Here is a 15,268-nt window from a genome sequence, read left to right on the forward strand (position 1 = left end):
AGTTTCGGACTTCGGTTCGATGCAGTTTTCGAACTACGGTACGATGTAGAGGGCAAGGCCTTGGTTAGTTCCGGACTTCGGTCCGATGCAGTGGGCAAGGCCCAGTATGTGTTTATATGTTATTGTATGGTATGTGGTAGTTTGGGGTAGCTCACTAAGTTCCGTGCTTATAGTTTCAGTTTTGGTTTCAGGTGCTTCCGCAAGTAAAGGGAAGAGCTCGGGATGATGGCATCGCACACACCACAACTTCAGTTTTTGTCCTGGGAGTTGATTTAGCTTTTCATAGATATGATTTGATATAGCCTTGATATGTTTTCTCGTGATACTTTGTTATGGTTTTGGGATATTGACGTATGGGTTTTTATTTTATGGTATTTATCTAATGATTTTAGTAATGATTAAACAAAAAAAAAATTGGTCTTATTTTGGGATGTTACATTTGGACTGATAGGCGAGCAGCTATTGTGTTCAGCAGATTGAGGTGAGTCTTCTCCCTACAACCATGGGTCGAAGGCACCAAGGTCGGCCCATTATTTTGTTATGAAATGTTTAGTAATTGAGTATGCAATGGTTTGATAATTGGTATATGTGTAGACTTATGTGAAGACCATGGGGGAGCTCATGACACTTGGCAATGTGCACTCTCCAATATTTCCGCACTTAGCATTTGGATACTCTGATCTTTTAAACAATGTGGTTATGTAATGGGATTTTTAGAAAAGAATTTGGTTCATGTTTCTAATTATTTAATGAAAATTTTTATGTGAAATTTAGGTTGTTACAAGTTAGTATTAGAGCCTTGGTTTGAGGGATTCAGGCACACTCTTGGGTGTATCAGAACTCATACTGAGGAAATTGTAAACCCTTTTTTCAAAAAGAAACCAAAATAAAAATTCTCTTGAAAATGGTTTTTGTAAATCAAAAGGGAGAATGCAATGCACATAATCGGTTGAGCTCAAGTAAGTGTTCCTAATGTACTAGCCATGCAATAGTTATATTTGGAAATTGGTTTTGAATTGATTACATGTTATGTGTATGCTTTCAAAGTTGTATATGTCTAGGATTGTATAGCCCTAGAATGATGATTTCTACCTTATTCCAGTTCCTTGTTTCGTTATGGTTTAAGGTAGAAGCTTATTTGACAGTCTATATGATTCTATTTGTGTATAAGTTGCATGCATAGGGCAACCTGCTATGATTGGCTAAAGTTTCTGGTTCAATAGGGATTGAGAAATCCTAGAATAGTATAGGATCTAAGTTGGTGTTGTGTTTTGTGGGTCATGATTTGTGGTTGGGTGAATTAAGGGTATCAGGTATGGACTTAGGGAAGGTACAGGTAGGTGTGGAAAGTAGTATTGGGCCCGTACTATTAAAAATATATGACCTGTACCCGAAGCAATATCAGACCTAGAAGCCTTAAGGAGTCCGATAAAGAGGAATCCCCTTAGATTTCCTTATCATTTTTTTTATCATGTAGTATTTATCAGTTGAGGATGGTGATGATCACTATAACACCCCGACTATTAGGTATAAACTTTACAGTCTTATATTCTTTTTGAAAGTTCTACTCAACGAGTTGGATGCACTGACTCGTTGAGTAGGAATGGATTTGGCTGCATGTCTTAAGTGACCAACTCGACGAGTTGGAACTGGAGGATGAAACCCTAATTTCTAGGGATTTGCACCCTATTTAAAGGGTCATTAGCCTCCCTTAGCCTCCCTTACACCCCCTTTGAGCTCAGAAACCCTAAATCGTATTTACTCTCCATATTTGTGTGTTATTAAACTTGGAAGGTGGATCTTGGTGAGAAGAGCTTGAAGACCAAAAAGCTTGAAGCAAGGAAAAGTTGTGGATTTGAATTCTACTCCATTTTAGCATCACTTGAAGGTAACAAGTTGTTACCTTGACTTCCTTCTAGCTAGATCTGTCCATGCTTGAGATTATGGCTATTTTAGCATGTTGGTGATTCATTTCGGGTATTGGGCATGATCTGAAATTGCAACTTTAGATCTAGGTTGATCTTGGTTCTTATAGTCATAAAGCTTCAGCCTTTAGCAAGATAATGCCTTTTCCTCACTTAGAACCTCTTCTTTAGCTTGATTTTGGCTCTTAGCATCTTGCATGTACGTAAAGTTTGCAACTTTACGTAGGAAGTATGCCCTAGGACCTTAAATCTGCAATATGGAGCTTTGGAGTGGCTTAAAAACATCTGAATGGAGAAGGGACTCAACGAGTTGCATGGCTAACTCGGCGAGTACGATGAAGATTAGCCTTGAGGGTTTCCGCGTGAACTCGGCGAGTCAGCGAGAAGACTCGACGAGTCAGTTAGGGTTATCCCAACAATTGGACACGCATGAACTCGAAGAGTTGCCTGGGAACTCGGCGAGTCAACTAGGATCTTCACGATTCCTCGAGTTCTGGAAGAACTCGACGAGTCAGGGAGTTGCACTCGATGAGTTTGGTCAACATGGATTGTTGACTTTTCCTTTGACCAAGGGTTGACCAACTTGACTTCTGTGGTTATTTTGGTAAAATGGGAATTTATGGAATTGGATCATTGATGGGTGTAGGTGTTGGTGTTGGAGCTGTATTTGGAGGAGGTTGATATTATCATTCCGAGCTACTTAAGAGGTGAGTTTTCCTCACTATACTAACAGGGTTCAAGGCACCAATGTCGAACTTTTTCGGATTTGTATCTTGGTTATTGCATGATATGCTTATTGATTTACATACTGGTATTTAGGATGGTGATATGCTTAGTGACCTGGTTAGGTAGGTATCCTGGTATATAGGATGATGCTATGTTAGTGACCGGTCAGGTCTGTATCCTGGTTATAGGATGTTGGTATGATTAGTGATCTGTTAGATTGGTTTGACTATTATTTATGTTGTGAGGGGTTTGGGCCTAATTTGGAAAATTGGGCCATAGTTGGGACTTGGTTGATTATTTGGCTTTTGGGCCTTCAGAGTGTGAGTTAGGCTTTGGTCTTGGACCAAGCTAGGTTAGGGGTGAAATGGTCTTTTCACCCCAAGTATGGACTTAGGATTATGCATTGAAACCCATATGTTCATTGGGGTTTTTTTTTTACGATTGATAGTTCATGGATTTGTCAGCCAACAGTTAGAGAATTATTCGCGGGACTTCAGCAGTGCGAGGTGAGTTTCTTATTGTATGAACAGGTCGAAGGCACCAATGCCGACCCATATATATATATATATATATATATATATATATATATATATATATATATATATGTTTATGTGTTCCGGACTACGGTCTGATGTCGGGTAGTGCCCGATGTACGTTGATATGTTTCCGGATTCTGATCCGATGCCGGGCAATGCCCGATGAATGTTTATATGCTTTAGAATTTTGGTCTGATGTTAGGCGGGGCCCGAGGAACGTTTATATGTTTATGTTATGTGATTATTTATGTGTATTTGTTGATATGTTTATATGTATACCGAGCTTTGCTCGATGTTGGGCAGGGACCAATGTCGGACACCATCCGATGTCGGGTGGGGCCCGAGGAACGTTTATATGTTTATGTTATGTGATTATTTATGTGTATTTTTGATATGTTTATATGTATACTAAGCTTTACTCAATGCCGAGCGGGGTCCGATGACGGGCGGGGCCCAATGTCGGACACCGTCCGATGCTGAGCGGAGCCCAATGAATATTTATATGTTTATGATATGTGATTATCTATGTGTATTTGTTGATATGTTTATATGTATACCGAGCTTTGCTCGATGCCGGGCGGGGCCTGATGTTGTATTTCGATCCGATGTCGGGCGGGGCCGATGCCGGACATTATCCGATGTCGGGCAGGTCCCGATGAAGCGGGTAGGGCCCATGATATGTTATTATGTGATTATATGTATGGTATGTGGTAGTTTAGGGTGACTCACTAAGCTTCGTGTTTACAGTTTTCAGTTTTGGTTTCAGGTACTTCCGATAGCAAGGGGAAGAACTCAAGATGACTTCATTGCACACACCACGATGTTTTAGCTTGGGATGTTACTCTGATATACATTTAACATATGTTTTGATATCAATATACTAATTTTGATGTTTTGAGATATTATGGTTCCTGTTTGATAAATGGTTTTTAGTAACTATGGTTTATTCAATGATTTAAAAATGAAATTTTTGGTCATGATTTTTGGGATGTTATATTAAACACCTTAATTCACTCTTGGATATTCCTATGACCAGCCTCCACCTCTCCAAACCCTAAAAAAAACCCTAATTTCCCTTTTTGTGTTCTGAGCTTAGAAGTGAACTTTGAGGGTATATTTGGTGATTTTTAAGGAAAAGGAACCCTTGGAAGTTGCATTGGTGTGACTAGAGCTTATGGATCCATAATCATCATCAACTTGGAAAGCTCTTTGAGGTATAAAGCTCTTAACTTGATGGTTCATTTTGTTAGATCTAGTTAGGGTTTGTTTTTGTGCTTTTTATGTTCATTTAAGTCATGCATGAGAGTATGAGCTACTCTAGAAGATAAGGATGATAGATCTTATCATTTTTTAGATCCTTTGTTCATAAAAATGCAATCTTGATGAGTTATATTGGACCATGCATGAGTTTGGGTGCTTATTATGGGTTTTATTGAGTATTGCGCTCCATTAAGGCATGCAAAGGAATAAAGTTGCCAACTTTACATGTTAAGACATCATTTAGGAACAGATCTAAGAATTAGACATAATGGCTTAATCGATTAAGCACTTAATGGTGATTTGGGTGGCTGTGGAGTACGTTGGGCGTACCCAACTCGTATGTCGCGTGTACTGGCCTTAGAAGGTGTACGTTATGCGTATGTCTGAGTACGTCGGGCGTACTCAACTGCCATTGACTTTTGTTTAGTTTTGGGTTTAGGGCCATATTTGGACTACTAGGGTTTTGGGTCTTGTTGGGCCACTAGTCCTTTTGACTTTGGGTTATTGTTAGGCTTTGGACCCATGATGGGCTTTAGGTGTCATCTAGGAATTTGGGCCATATTGGGGCTTTTGGAGCCATTGGGTTGGGCCATGGTTATTAGGCCAAGTGAGGAAGGGGTAAAATGGTCGTTTACCCTGGGAGTTGAACAAATGAATCAGATTCCTAGTTATAGTTTATGGACCAATTATTAATTAGGGTTTAATTTGATTGATTAGGGTGGGGATTATCCGGATCAGCAGTCCGAGCGTTTATCTGATTTTCAGCGGTTTAAGGTGAATCTCCTCACCATGCTTGACGGTTCGAAGACACCAAGGCCAACCCATGATTTATTATAATTAGGATGCTAGTTGGTTGTGTGACTTTTGCATGTGTAGTATGTGGTATGTATACCGGGCAGGGTCCAATGTCATGCGATGCCTGATGGGTGTATTGCATGCTATTTATCTTAGTGATTCTTACATGTGTTTATGTGTCTGTATTAGGGATGAGCATATGGACTGGGGAACTGGCCAGAACTGGTACCGGAACCGGAACCCGATGGAACCAAAAGGGCTGGGATCGGGACGTTATTTTTGTGGATTTTTGGAACCGGGAACCAGTAGGGACCGGAACCGATATAACCGGAACCGGTAGAACCGGCAAAAACCGAAACCATATGATGCTATTTTTCAAGGACCGGTTCCAACATTTGAAGATATGATAAGAACAGGTAGAACGTCGTGCCGGTTCGGTTCTTGATTTTGGCCGAAGCCGGTTCCCGGTTCGGGCCGGTTCCGACCGGTTCGGTCCCTTTGCTCATCCCTAGTCTGTATGAATGCCAACGGGGCCAGATGAATGTGATGGGCATGGCCCATCTCATGTTCTGACATATCTGTTCTGAGCGGGGCCCGATGGTTGCGGGGCATGATCGATTGTATGTTTGATATGTATGGTATGTGGTATTTTGGGGAACTCACTAAGCTTCATGCTTATAGTTTTCTGTTTATGTTTCAGGTACTTCTGGATCGAAAGGGAAGACCTCGGGGTGATCACATTGTGCACACACACACATACACCATGACTTCCGTTTTATATGACTCTGATGTATTGAGATGATTGATTGACTTACTATGATTTTCCTTTATGGTTTTATGAAAGCATTTTGGATGATGATTTTATTACTATTAAAATGTAATTTTTGATCTTAAATTTTGGGACGTTTCACAAATGATCTCTAAGCTCTTTCTCCATCTACCATTCATAAAAGACTAAAATGCAAATTTGGTCCATGTTGTTGCAAAAAAGTGTGGATATGGTCCAAAATCTTTACAACTTGCATAGATGGTCCAAAATCGAAAACATCTTGTGGTTTTGGTCTATGAGAAAGTTAAAATGACTACTTTTGCTTTTTAATTTTATTTTTACATTTTTTTACTATTATTATAATTCAAAAATAAAAAAGAAGTATCAAATCCCACCCTACCCCCACCCCTTTCTCTCTCTCTCTCTCTCTCTCTCTCTCTCTCTCTCTCCTAAACACATACATACATACATACATACACACACACACACACTCTCTCTCTCTCGCTCTCACTCGGTCTTAAAAAACCTAAATGACACCTTCCTCATCCTAATTTCATCATAAGCACCACACTCCTCCATATCCACCATCCCCACCTTCATCTTCTCTAGCGACCCACCCTTATAGCCACCTGAGGTTCAATGTTGTTCACAAGAAAAACTAGCAATTGGACTTCCTCAAACCACTTTACCAGGTTAATACCCCATCTATCTTTCCAATGTGTATCACCTCCTCCTCCATCTTCTTCTATATACACCTCTTCTCTATCGGAAAATCACACATGCTCACCGGAAACGCCTCCCACCTGCTACTTCGTGGATTTGGTTGCTTTAGAGTACACGACTAAAGAAAATCATCCTTTTACCCTTTGATTTTAGGTTGCATACCTCAATGATAAGATAATTTAGTGAGGAACATGAGAGATGATAATGAAGGAAGACAATCTGGTGGTGGATATGATATTGATGGTGGAAGATATGGTGGTTATGGAGTGGTAGGATGGTAGGATGGTAGGAAATGGTGATGGTGTAAGGTAACAAGACGAAGAACAAGAAAGTAGGTCAGAGATGGATAAATGGGGTATGAGCATTTTTTTCTGAACTCATCAAAACCAAAATCTATATAATTTGATGATATAGGTATACAATGGTGATTAACAATTGGGGATTTGATTTTGGTGGTAAGAGTGTGATAATGTTTTCTCCCTCTTTTTGTTGTGAAAAATTAAGAAACTCTCTCGATAGACTTTCAAATGGTGAACTTTCATTTGAGTTTTTTAGCATTGTAGGAAATTCGTGTGATTTATTGTGTTGTAGGTGAAGGGTCAGGTTTGATTTATATGTGAAGGTGGGAAAGAAGAAGATTGATAGATGTACAATGGAGGGTTGGATGAGAGAGAGAGAGGATAAATGGGGGAGGGGTGGGGGTTTGATACTTCTTTTTTATTTTTGAATTATAATAATAGTAAAAAAATATAAAAATAAAATTAAAATGGTTATTTTAACGTTTTCAAGAACCAAAAGTCCAAAACTATATAAAAAAAATTGATTTTGAACAAGTTCAATTTTTTTTTTGGGTATTATCCATATTTTTTTACTAACAATAATAGACGATTTAATTAGGGATGGAAAAAGAAACCGAACCCGATGGTGAAAACCGAAAACCGACATATTAGGGTCGGGTTTGGGGTCGGTTAATTGGGGTCGGGATCGGGTTTGATATGCTTTTAGAAAATTTTCGTGGGTTTGGTTACGGGGACGGTAAACAAAATACCCATCCCGATTGCTCAAAACCAAAACCAAAACCGAAACCCGTTACCTGAAACCGTTAATATGATTATATATATATATATATATATATATATATATATATATATATATATATATATATATATATATATATATATAATCATTAGACTTAGTGATGCAAACATAAATTCATATCAAAAATAATTTTGATAATTTACAAAACTACTAAGAGCATACATATTTGTTCCGATACATAAGTGGTTACTAGTGGCAACAAAAACAATAAAGACACTAGCATTCATAAACCATAATATCACTATTACTCTAAGTAATATGAATAAAAAAATGTCAAAACACTAGCATTACAAATAAACACGAAGCTATCTCAAGAAATTATCTTTAAATCGTTCACAACAAAGAAGATAACTCAAAGAAATTAATATATACACACACACACACACACACACACACACACATATATATATATATATATATGTGTGTGTGTGTGTGTGTGTATATTAATTTCTTTGAGTTATCTTCTTTGTTGTGAACGATTTAAAGATAATTTCTTGAGATAGCTTCGTGTTTATTTGTAATGCTAGTGTTTTGACATTTTTTTATTCATATTACTTAGAGTAATAGTGATATTATGGTTTATGAATGCTAGTGTCTTTATTGTTTTTGTTGCCACTAGTAACCACTTATGTATCAGAACAAATATGTATGCTCTTAGTAGTTTTGTAAATTATCAAAATTATTTTGGATATGAATTTATGTTTGCATCACTAAGTCTAATGGTTTGTATTCTCATTTCATCAAAATTATTTTTAATTTGAATGTTAAACGGGGATCCCCGTTACCCCGTTGGGATACCCGCAGACCCGATAGTGTTTGGTAAACGGATACCCGTTGAGAATTGAGCCGGTGATGGGATCGATTTTCATATTCGGGGATGAGGACGGGATTACCAAAACCCGTCCCAAACCCGCCCCGTTGCCATCCCTATATTTAATCTTCATAAAAATATATAGACAATTTAGTCTTCATAAAAATGAAGGAGAAGAAAAACAAAAAATGTTTTATTCATGACTTTTCCAATTTGATAGTTTTAGTCCTTATATTTATATTTCATCATATTTTACCCTAAGTTGGACCAAACATAATATCTAACTCATATTTTAGTAATTCAACCTTATTTAGTTAAATAATTAGCATTTTAACCTTCTAATAACCTTGAAACTTTTAATTTTAACCCATTCATATTTATTTCATTTATTTTATATATTTCATTTATTTTATTTTTCAAAGATTTAGTTTTACCAAAAATGACAAGAATACTAGTTTATATACCTGTGTCTGATTTTGGTTGAGAAAAATTTAAATTCAATGAAGAAAAATAAAATTGTCATTTTATTTCATTAGACTATATCTTTAAAATAACCTCTTTTTTTTTATTGTACTCGTGCTCTATGAAGCATCTCATACTTGTACTCTACTACATCTCATACTTGTACTCTACCAATGACACAAAAATGCAAAAAGCAACGCGTCACAGTAAATACTTTCTCTACAAACACACGCAAACCCACTCATCTTATCCGTACAGCAACTGCATTAGATATTATATTCACGATAAATCAACAAAAATAGTCCTTCGACTTTGTATATCTTGCAAACTTCTTTTTTTATTGTGTATATTACATTTACAGTCCCTCAACAAAACTGAGTTAACGTTTTTGTCTATGAGCCTCACAATGTTGAACCATTTTCGTTAAGCATGCTTGTGATATATATATATATATATATGTGTGTTGTTAAGTCAAAGTGACTTCAAGAAGGATAAAGTGTATATAAGAAATTTTTGAAAAACATATTTTCAGAATAAACATTTAATAATCCACTTATAAATTTATAGTTAAAAGGGTCTTTGGCAAATCTTAAAAAATAAGCTTTTTTGACTTATTACCGGTTTTATACCGGTATAAGTTAAAAAAATGTTTGGATAAAAGTTTTTTTAAAAAAAACTTATAGTTGTTTGGAACATCCAATAAATCATTTTTTAATAAGTCATTTACCTCTTGTTCATAAAAAAAAACTCTTTATTTCACAATTTAAAGGAATTGACAAATATACCTTTAACTTATACCTACATCGACACAAAAACATACACTATAAGTTAATAAGCATATAAAGTTTTGACACCGAATAGTTTAGCCACATTTTTTTAAAAACTCCGTTTTGATACCTCTATAAGTTAATAGTCTATAAATTAAAAAGTTAAAAGCTAGTATTTTAAATAAGCTTTACAAAACACCCTCTAAATAAAGCACTTTATAACACTTATTAAAACTCAAAATTTACTCTACAAATTTTGTTATAATATACTCTAAAAATCATGCCAGTTTATAATATAGTCTAAAAATTTTGTTATCTAGCAATAACAACATATTTGTTCTTCAAATTCAATTATTTTAACTCTTAATATTATAAATAGAACTAGTTTTGTAACACATCTAAACACCCTCTACATTTCCAATTCCTACTACAAGACCTAGTACCCCGTCATTTACTTTGTCCTCCACTTTCTTTATGTAATCATAGCCATGCATATGTCTCCAGAGACAAAACTTAATATTTTGTAATGTTTTATTTTAACAGAGGAACTAAACTTAGATTCAATTTGATTATGTGGTTACAAAATCCGATTTTGACTATATATGCTTTTTATTTTTCCCCCCTATTTTGAGCTTCTTGTTAGTCTAATATAAATTATTTGTTAAAAAAATATATTTTACCATACTTTTGGAATGACCAGAGATGCTTTGATTATTGTATGATGCTTATTGCATTGTCATAACTATTAAGTTGTTCAGTAAATGCTTTTGTTGAACTTTTTACAATCAAATAGTTTAAGACAATCATGACTTATTTTGAGTTTTTTAGAGACCATTAATGTTTAAAATTTAGCTAGATAAAGACAAAGATAACTGCTACTATAACTGGATTGGAATCTTTACAACTATCCATAAAGCATATTTAAAGGGAGATGTAAAAGTTGTTCATTTGGAAATATGGTCCACAAAACTATTATTGTCATTTGGCAAGTTTTTCATCTCCCAACAAAATATGATATTATGATCTAACTTTATCAAGAGTTATTAGAGATATGCCACTCAACCTATAAATTGAGAGTTTAAGTATGTAAGAGTAGATTTAAGGTGTGTGTGAATTAGCTGTATTTGATAATTATTGTTAAATATAAGAAATAACAATGTATTTTTGATGATTTGTTTATTATAATGTTATATTTTTTTTTATTATGCAACTGAAATTTGAAAATTTTAACAAATTCTAGTTATATTATCTAAGCATAATGCAATTTTCATTGACATAACTTCATAGATTTTTGAAACTATAATGTAATGAGAAAAAAACACAATAGATCAACAATACAAAGAAGAAGAGATAAGATTGAAATCACAATGAAGAACAAATAGAATTTATATCTGTCTATCTTATTTACAACTTATTTTGAAAAATGATTAATTATCATTATTTTATGGATCTCACTTACATATTATGCAACATATATACATATATGCATTTTTTAAAGTATGATCTACTTGTTGCTATTGTAAATGAAGACAAACTTATAAAATAAAAGAGCATATAACGAAAATTTTTATATAAAGAACTTCTTAACAAGAATTGGTTAACAATGACAATGGAAAAACGAAAATGTTTAACAATTTGTAATCTAGCGACTGTAACATTCAAAATAAATAACTGAAGGGACAGATTTTGCATCTTAGTGTATAGTGTAGGGACTACATTTGTAATTCACTCTATTATTGAATCTTCGCTATACGACGTTAGTAACCGACGATCGCCGGTAAACGGATTCTCTTATCTGCTTGACATTACCGGCTATACCCGGTTTCACTTTATCTCTTTACCCCTTACCATCGTGTACAACTAATATATTGTCACGAAAACGCATTTTCAATCATATCGCCGGTACCGGAGTTACTCCCCCACCGTCTCCGATCTCTCTGTCGGAAACTTGCTCTCTCTCTATTGTAAGTACATCTGCACCTCTGCGCACGAGGATCTGATCATTATGTAGTTAATAAGTTAGTTTTTCATCGATCGGCTTTGCTATCTCGAACTTTAATCGTGATCCTAGCGTTTCAATCGTGTGTAAATATGTGATGCGATCTAGGTTTTTGACCTAGTTTGTGGAATCTTCGTTTTTTAGAGGGAGGAAGTTCAAAAACTTGGTTAGTTTTGTGTAATTTTTTAGTTTCAGTTGACTGAACTTGTTCGTTCTTCGATGAAGAATTCGTATGTCGGTTGTTTGTAATTGATTTGATCTATGGTTGCTCTCCGCAAGAAATCTACTCACCGATTATTTGACAGTTTATCTCTTAGAATTTTCTTCTTGTTGTGAATGATGAGACAACTGAAATAAGATCGACCTGATAATAAATGCTTACCTAACAGTGTTTCAGATTATCACCATCCGGCCTGGTCCCAACTTAGGGGTGTTGGTAAGCTATTGCTGTCATATGAGCTGAAAATAGATTTGGAATTTGACCTAATAATAGATTTCTGTCTAATACATGTAGATGTAATTGTAACCCCATGTACGAAGCTCTTTTCTCCCTCAGTCATGTGCGAATATAAAGTTAAAGGATGACCTTGAATTCAATAGACATTGATTTACAGATTATGTGAAGATAGATATGTATTGCTGTTTGTTATAATCGATTTATATTTGATGAAGAAAGTGGATTGTTTCATTCGTTTTCTGTGGTAGATGGCAGATAAAGAGGAAGGGGAGGAAACAGCCCCACGAGGAGCTGATTGGGAAGTCGTATCACTAACAGCATCAACATATGCAGCTGCTCCAAGCCCTGATGTGAAAGTCAAAGACCCTAAAGATGATGAAAAGAGTGAAGTAGTTGACACAGATAAAAGTGGAACTTCAGATGCATTGTTCATGTCTGGTCATTTTGTCTTCCCACCAAGTCAGCATGAGAATCTACCACTGGAACCTGAAAAAACAGAGATCGGTGATGATGATGATGATGGTGATGGTGATGTTTCAGAATCTATTAAAGAAGAAGGGGAGAAATCATCTGCTAAAGATGAAGACAACTGGAACATAAGTAAATTAACAGAGTCTTATGGGAAAAGATCAGATTTTGAAGATGCCACAACCTTGCCTGGTTTAGAAAAAGAGCAGAGTATTTACAATTCTGCCACGTTTCATTATGAACCAAACATGGATGATGAAGATAGAGTGTTGGTGGATTCTATTGAATCTTCTGATTCTTCATCAATTTCAGATGTTTTGAATGTTCCTAAACGAATGGAAGATGATGATGGATCTGGGGCTCCATATGCAACATGGTGGAAGAAACAAGCGGTTTCTTTGTACTCTCATGCAAAAGAGGCGAATACTTTTTGGTCCATTTTTATTTCTGCTGCAGTTATGGGGCTTGTGATTATTGGTCATCAATGGCAACAAGAAAGATGGCAAGTTTTGCATCATAAGTGGCATTCTGGGGTGTATGATGAGGTATACAATTGCTTTTTCTTGCTTACTTTTTTTTAGGCATCTTATCCTTATGTTTTTAGGTGTAAATTGTGATATGATAATCTGCAATACATAGGAATGTACATTCATTTATTTGTTTATTATAGCATCCTACTTCCATTTCTTCCAATTAGAGCATTTTACTTTGAAAAATCTAACCTAAAATGCATGAAAGTAGAGTAGTAGATATATAAATAATATTAGATTATTGTTGACATGACAGAAATTTGGGAGGATGTTGGGGCCTTTATCCCGTATTAAAGAATCAATAGTAGGTGGCAACAGGAGAGGATTCTCGATTAGAGGTAGCACCACAAGAGACCACTAAAAGCTATAGTTAAAAAACTGGAGGTGAATGATGATGACGAAAAAATGGAATGGAAGCAAATTTGGTTTGGGTCTTATAATCTCTATAAGAAAATCTGAAGAAACCAAAACAAGCGACAGTTGTTTGTTTATGTCATATTTAATATTTAATTTTTTTTTTTTTTTTATGTTTTTGGTGGGAATCTTGTTAATGATGTGTAAAGATATGATGATAACATTATAAATTTATAATCTTCGTGGTTTGGTCTAGTTTGCAGGTTTTGTAAATGATTTTTCATTTGGATTGTTGGCTATGATATATGTTTTTGTTGCGATTTTGGTCCATAATCTATTTAAAATGACAAATTTGCCTTGATTATTATTTTTGTTAATCTGATTTCGCTTGGTTTATTGGATTGGTTAAAGCAAAGTAAAATAAAATGAAAGGAGGTGGTTTCAACAAATCTCTTGGTTTTTACTTTGTAGGACTGGTAGAAGATTATATAGTGCATCTATTATAATCTATTGGTCTTTTTGTTTTATCTTTAAACAAAATTATTTTATTATAAATTAAATAGTTGATGAAAGACATCTTTCAGAAACCATTACCCCAAAAACTATGTTTATATCCACTAACTAATTAGATGATCACTACAACCAATCTAACGAACATCGTCTGTTATGTAAGTATGTTATATACATAACGAACATCGTTGTGGTCTAGCTAGTTATGAACCGCAAACATGAATACCACCTTAGGTGTCCGTTGTGGCTTGTGTTCGTGGTGATTTATGGTGCTAATGATGAATTACAACCAATTAAAATACATTTGCTCTTTGACTCAAAAGATCAGCTGTTTTTCCTACAAATATCATACATACCAACTTATTTTTACATCATTTTCTCTTCCTCTATTTACATATACAAATTTGTATTTTTTTTTTTTAAATCCAAAAAACATGGTTCTCAATTAAAATACCACACCAAACTATTAAAACCGCAGGCTCAATAATGTTTTTGCGTTGGAACAACTCATCGCAAATATCCGACCATGGAATCACCACAAGGTAGTTTTGTGAATTTGCTCCAAAGTGATTCTCCTATCCAACAAAATCAACTTTTTCAATAACCATATCAAGCTTTCTCACCCTATTAAAAATCCTTTCCACAATAATTCCAAAACTCTTTCGTATACCAACGACCTTTCCAACCACAATCTTCACAACCATATTTTTCACCCTCTAATTCCCTGGATTTTGTAGCCGAAAAGCAGCCTTCACCGCCATCCCAACCGAAAAAAGAAAGGAAAAAACTCATTAAAACCAATCATACAAATCAAATTGAAAGAGTGAATTGGACAAAAGAGAAAGAAGATAAGTTAACACAAGCATGAGGTTCGACTTCTCAAGACCCCATAGAAGGGGATAGTCAAACCTTTAATTGTTTTGGGGAAAAAATCCAAAACGCGTTCTACAGCTTAATGGGAAGTGAAAGTGAAAATCTCGATCAAATTAATTCGAAGTATTGTGATTTAAGGCTAAAATGTGGCAAATTACAACAATCTTAGCAATCTAACACAAAAGCGGGTCAAGTGATTTCGATG

At 35.2% G+C, this 15,268-nt stretch overlaps 1 protein-coding gene across 1 annotated transcript; it reads left to right on the forward strand.

The window, feature by feature from the left end:
* Nucleotides 1–11,702: 11,702 nt before the first annotated feature.
* Nucleotides 11,703–14,000, forward strand: ATI2 (mesoderm induction early response protein). The gene is made up of 3 exons (XM_078986563.1): nucleotides 11,703–11,836; nucleotides 12,577–13,341; nucleotides 13,583–14,000. Exons 2-3 carry the CDS (start codon nucleotides 12,577–12,579, stop codon nucleotides 13,685–13,687), a joined length of 870 nt encoding a protein of 289 aa, XP_078842689.1. The 5' UTR covers nucleotides 11,703–11,836; the 3' UTR covers nucleotides 13,688–14,000.
* Nucleotides 14,001–15,268: the final 1,268 nt, after the last annotated feature.

The sequence above is a fragment of the Lactuca saligna genome, chromosome 3 (genome assembly GCF_052625555.1).
Source record: "Lactuca saligna cultivar CGN05327 chromosome 3, ASM5262555v1, whole genome shotgun sequence".
Taxonomy (NCBI): domain Eukaryota; kingdom Viridiplantae; phylum Streptophyta; class Magnoliopsida; order Asterales; family Asteraceae; genus Lactuca; species Lactuca saligna.

What these genes read in the sequence shown, in the direction of transcription:
- ATI2 (XM_078986563.1), top strand. Translation starts at nt 12,577, where the DNA reads ATGGCAGATAAAGAGGAAGGGGAGGAAACAGCCCCACGAGGAGCTGAT. An exon ending in ATTCTGGGGTGTATGATGAG is followed by an intron (nt 13,342 to 13,582) that starts GTATACAATTGC and finishes TTGACATGACAG; the next exon opens with AAATTTGGGAGGATGTTGGG.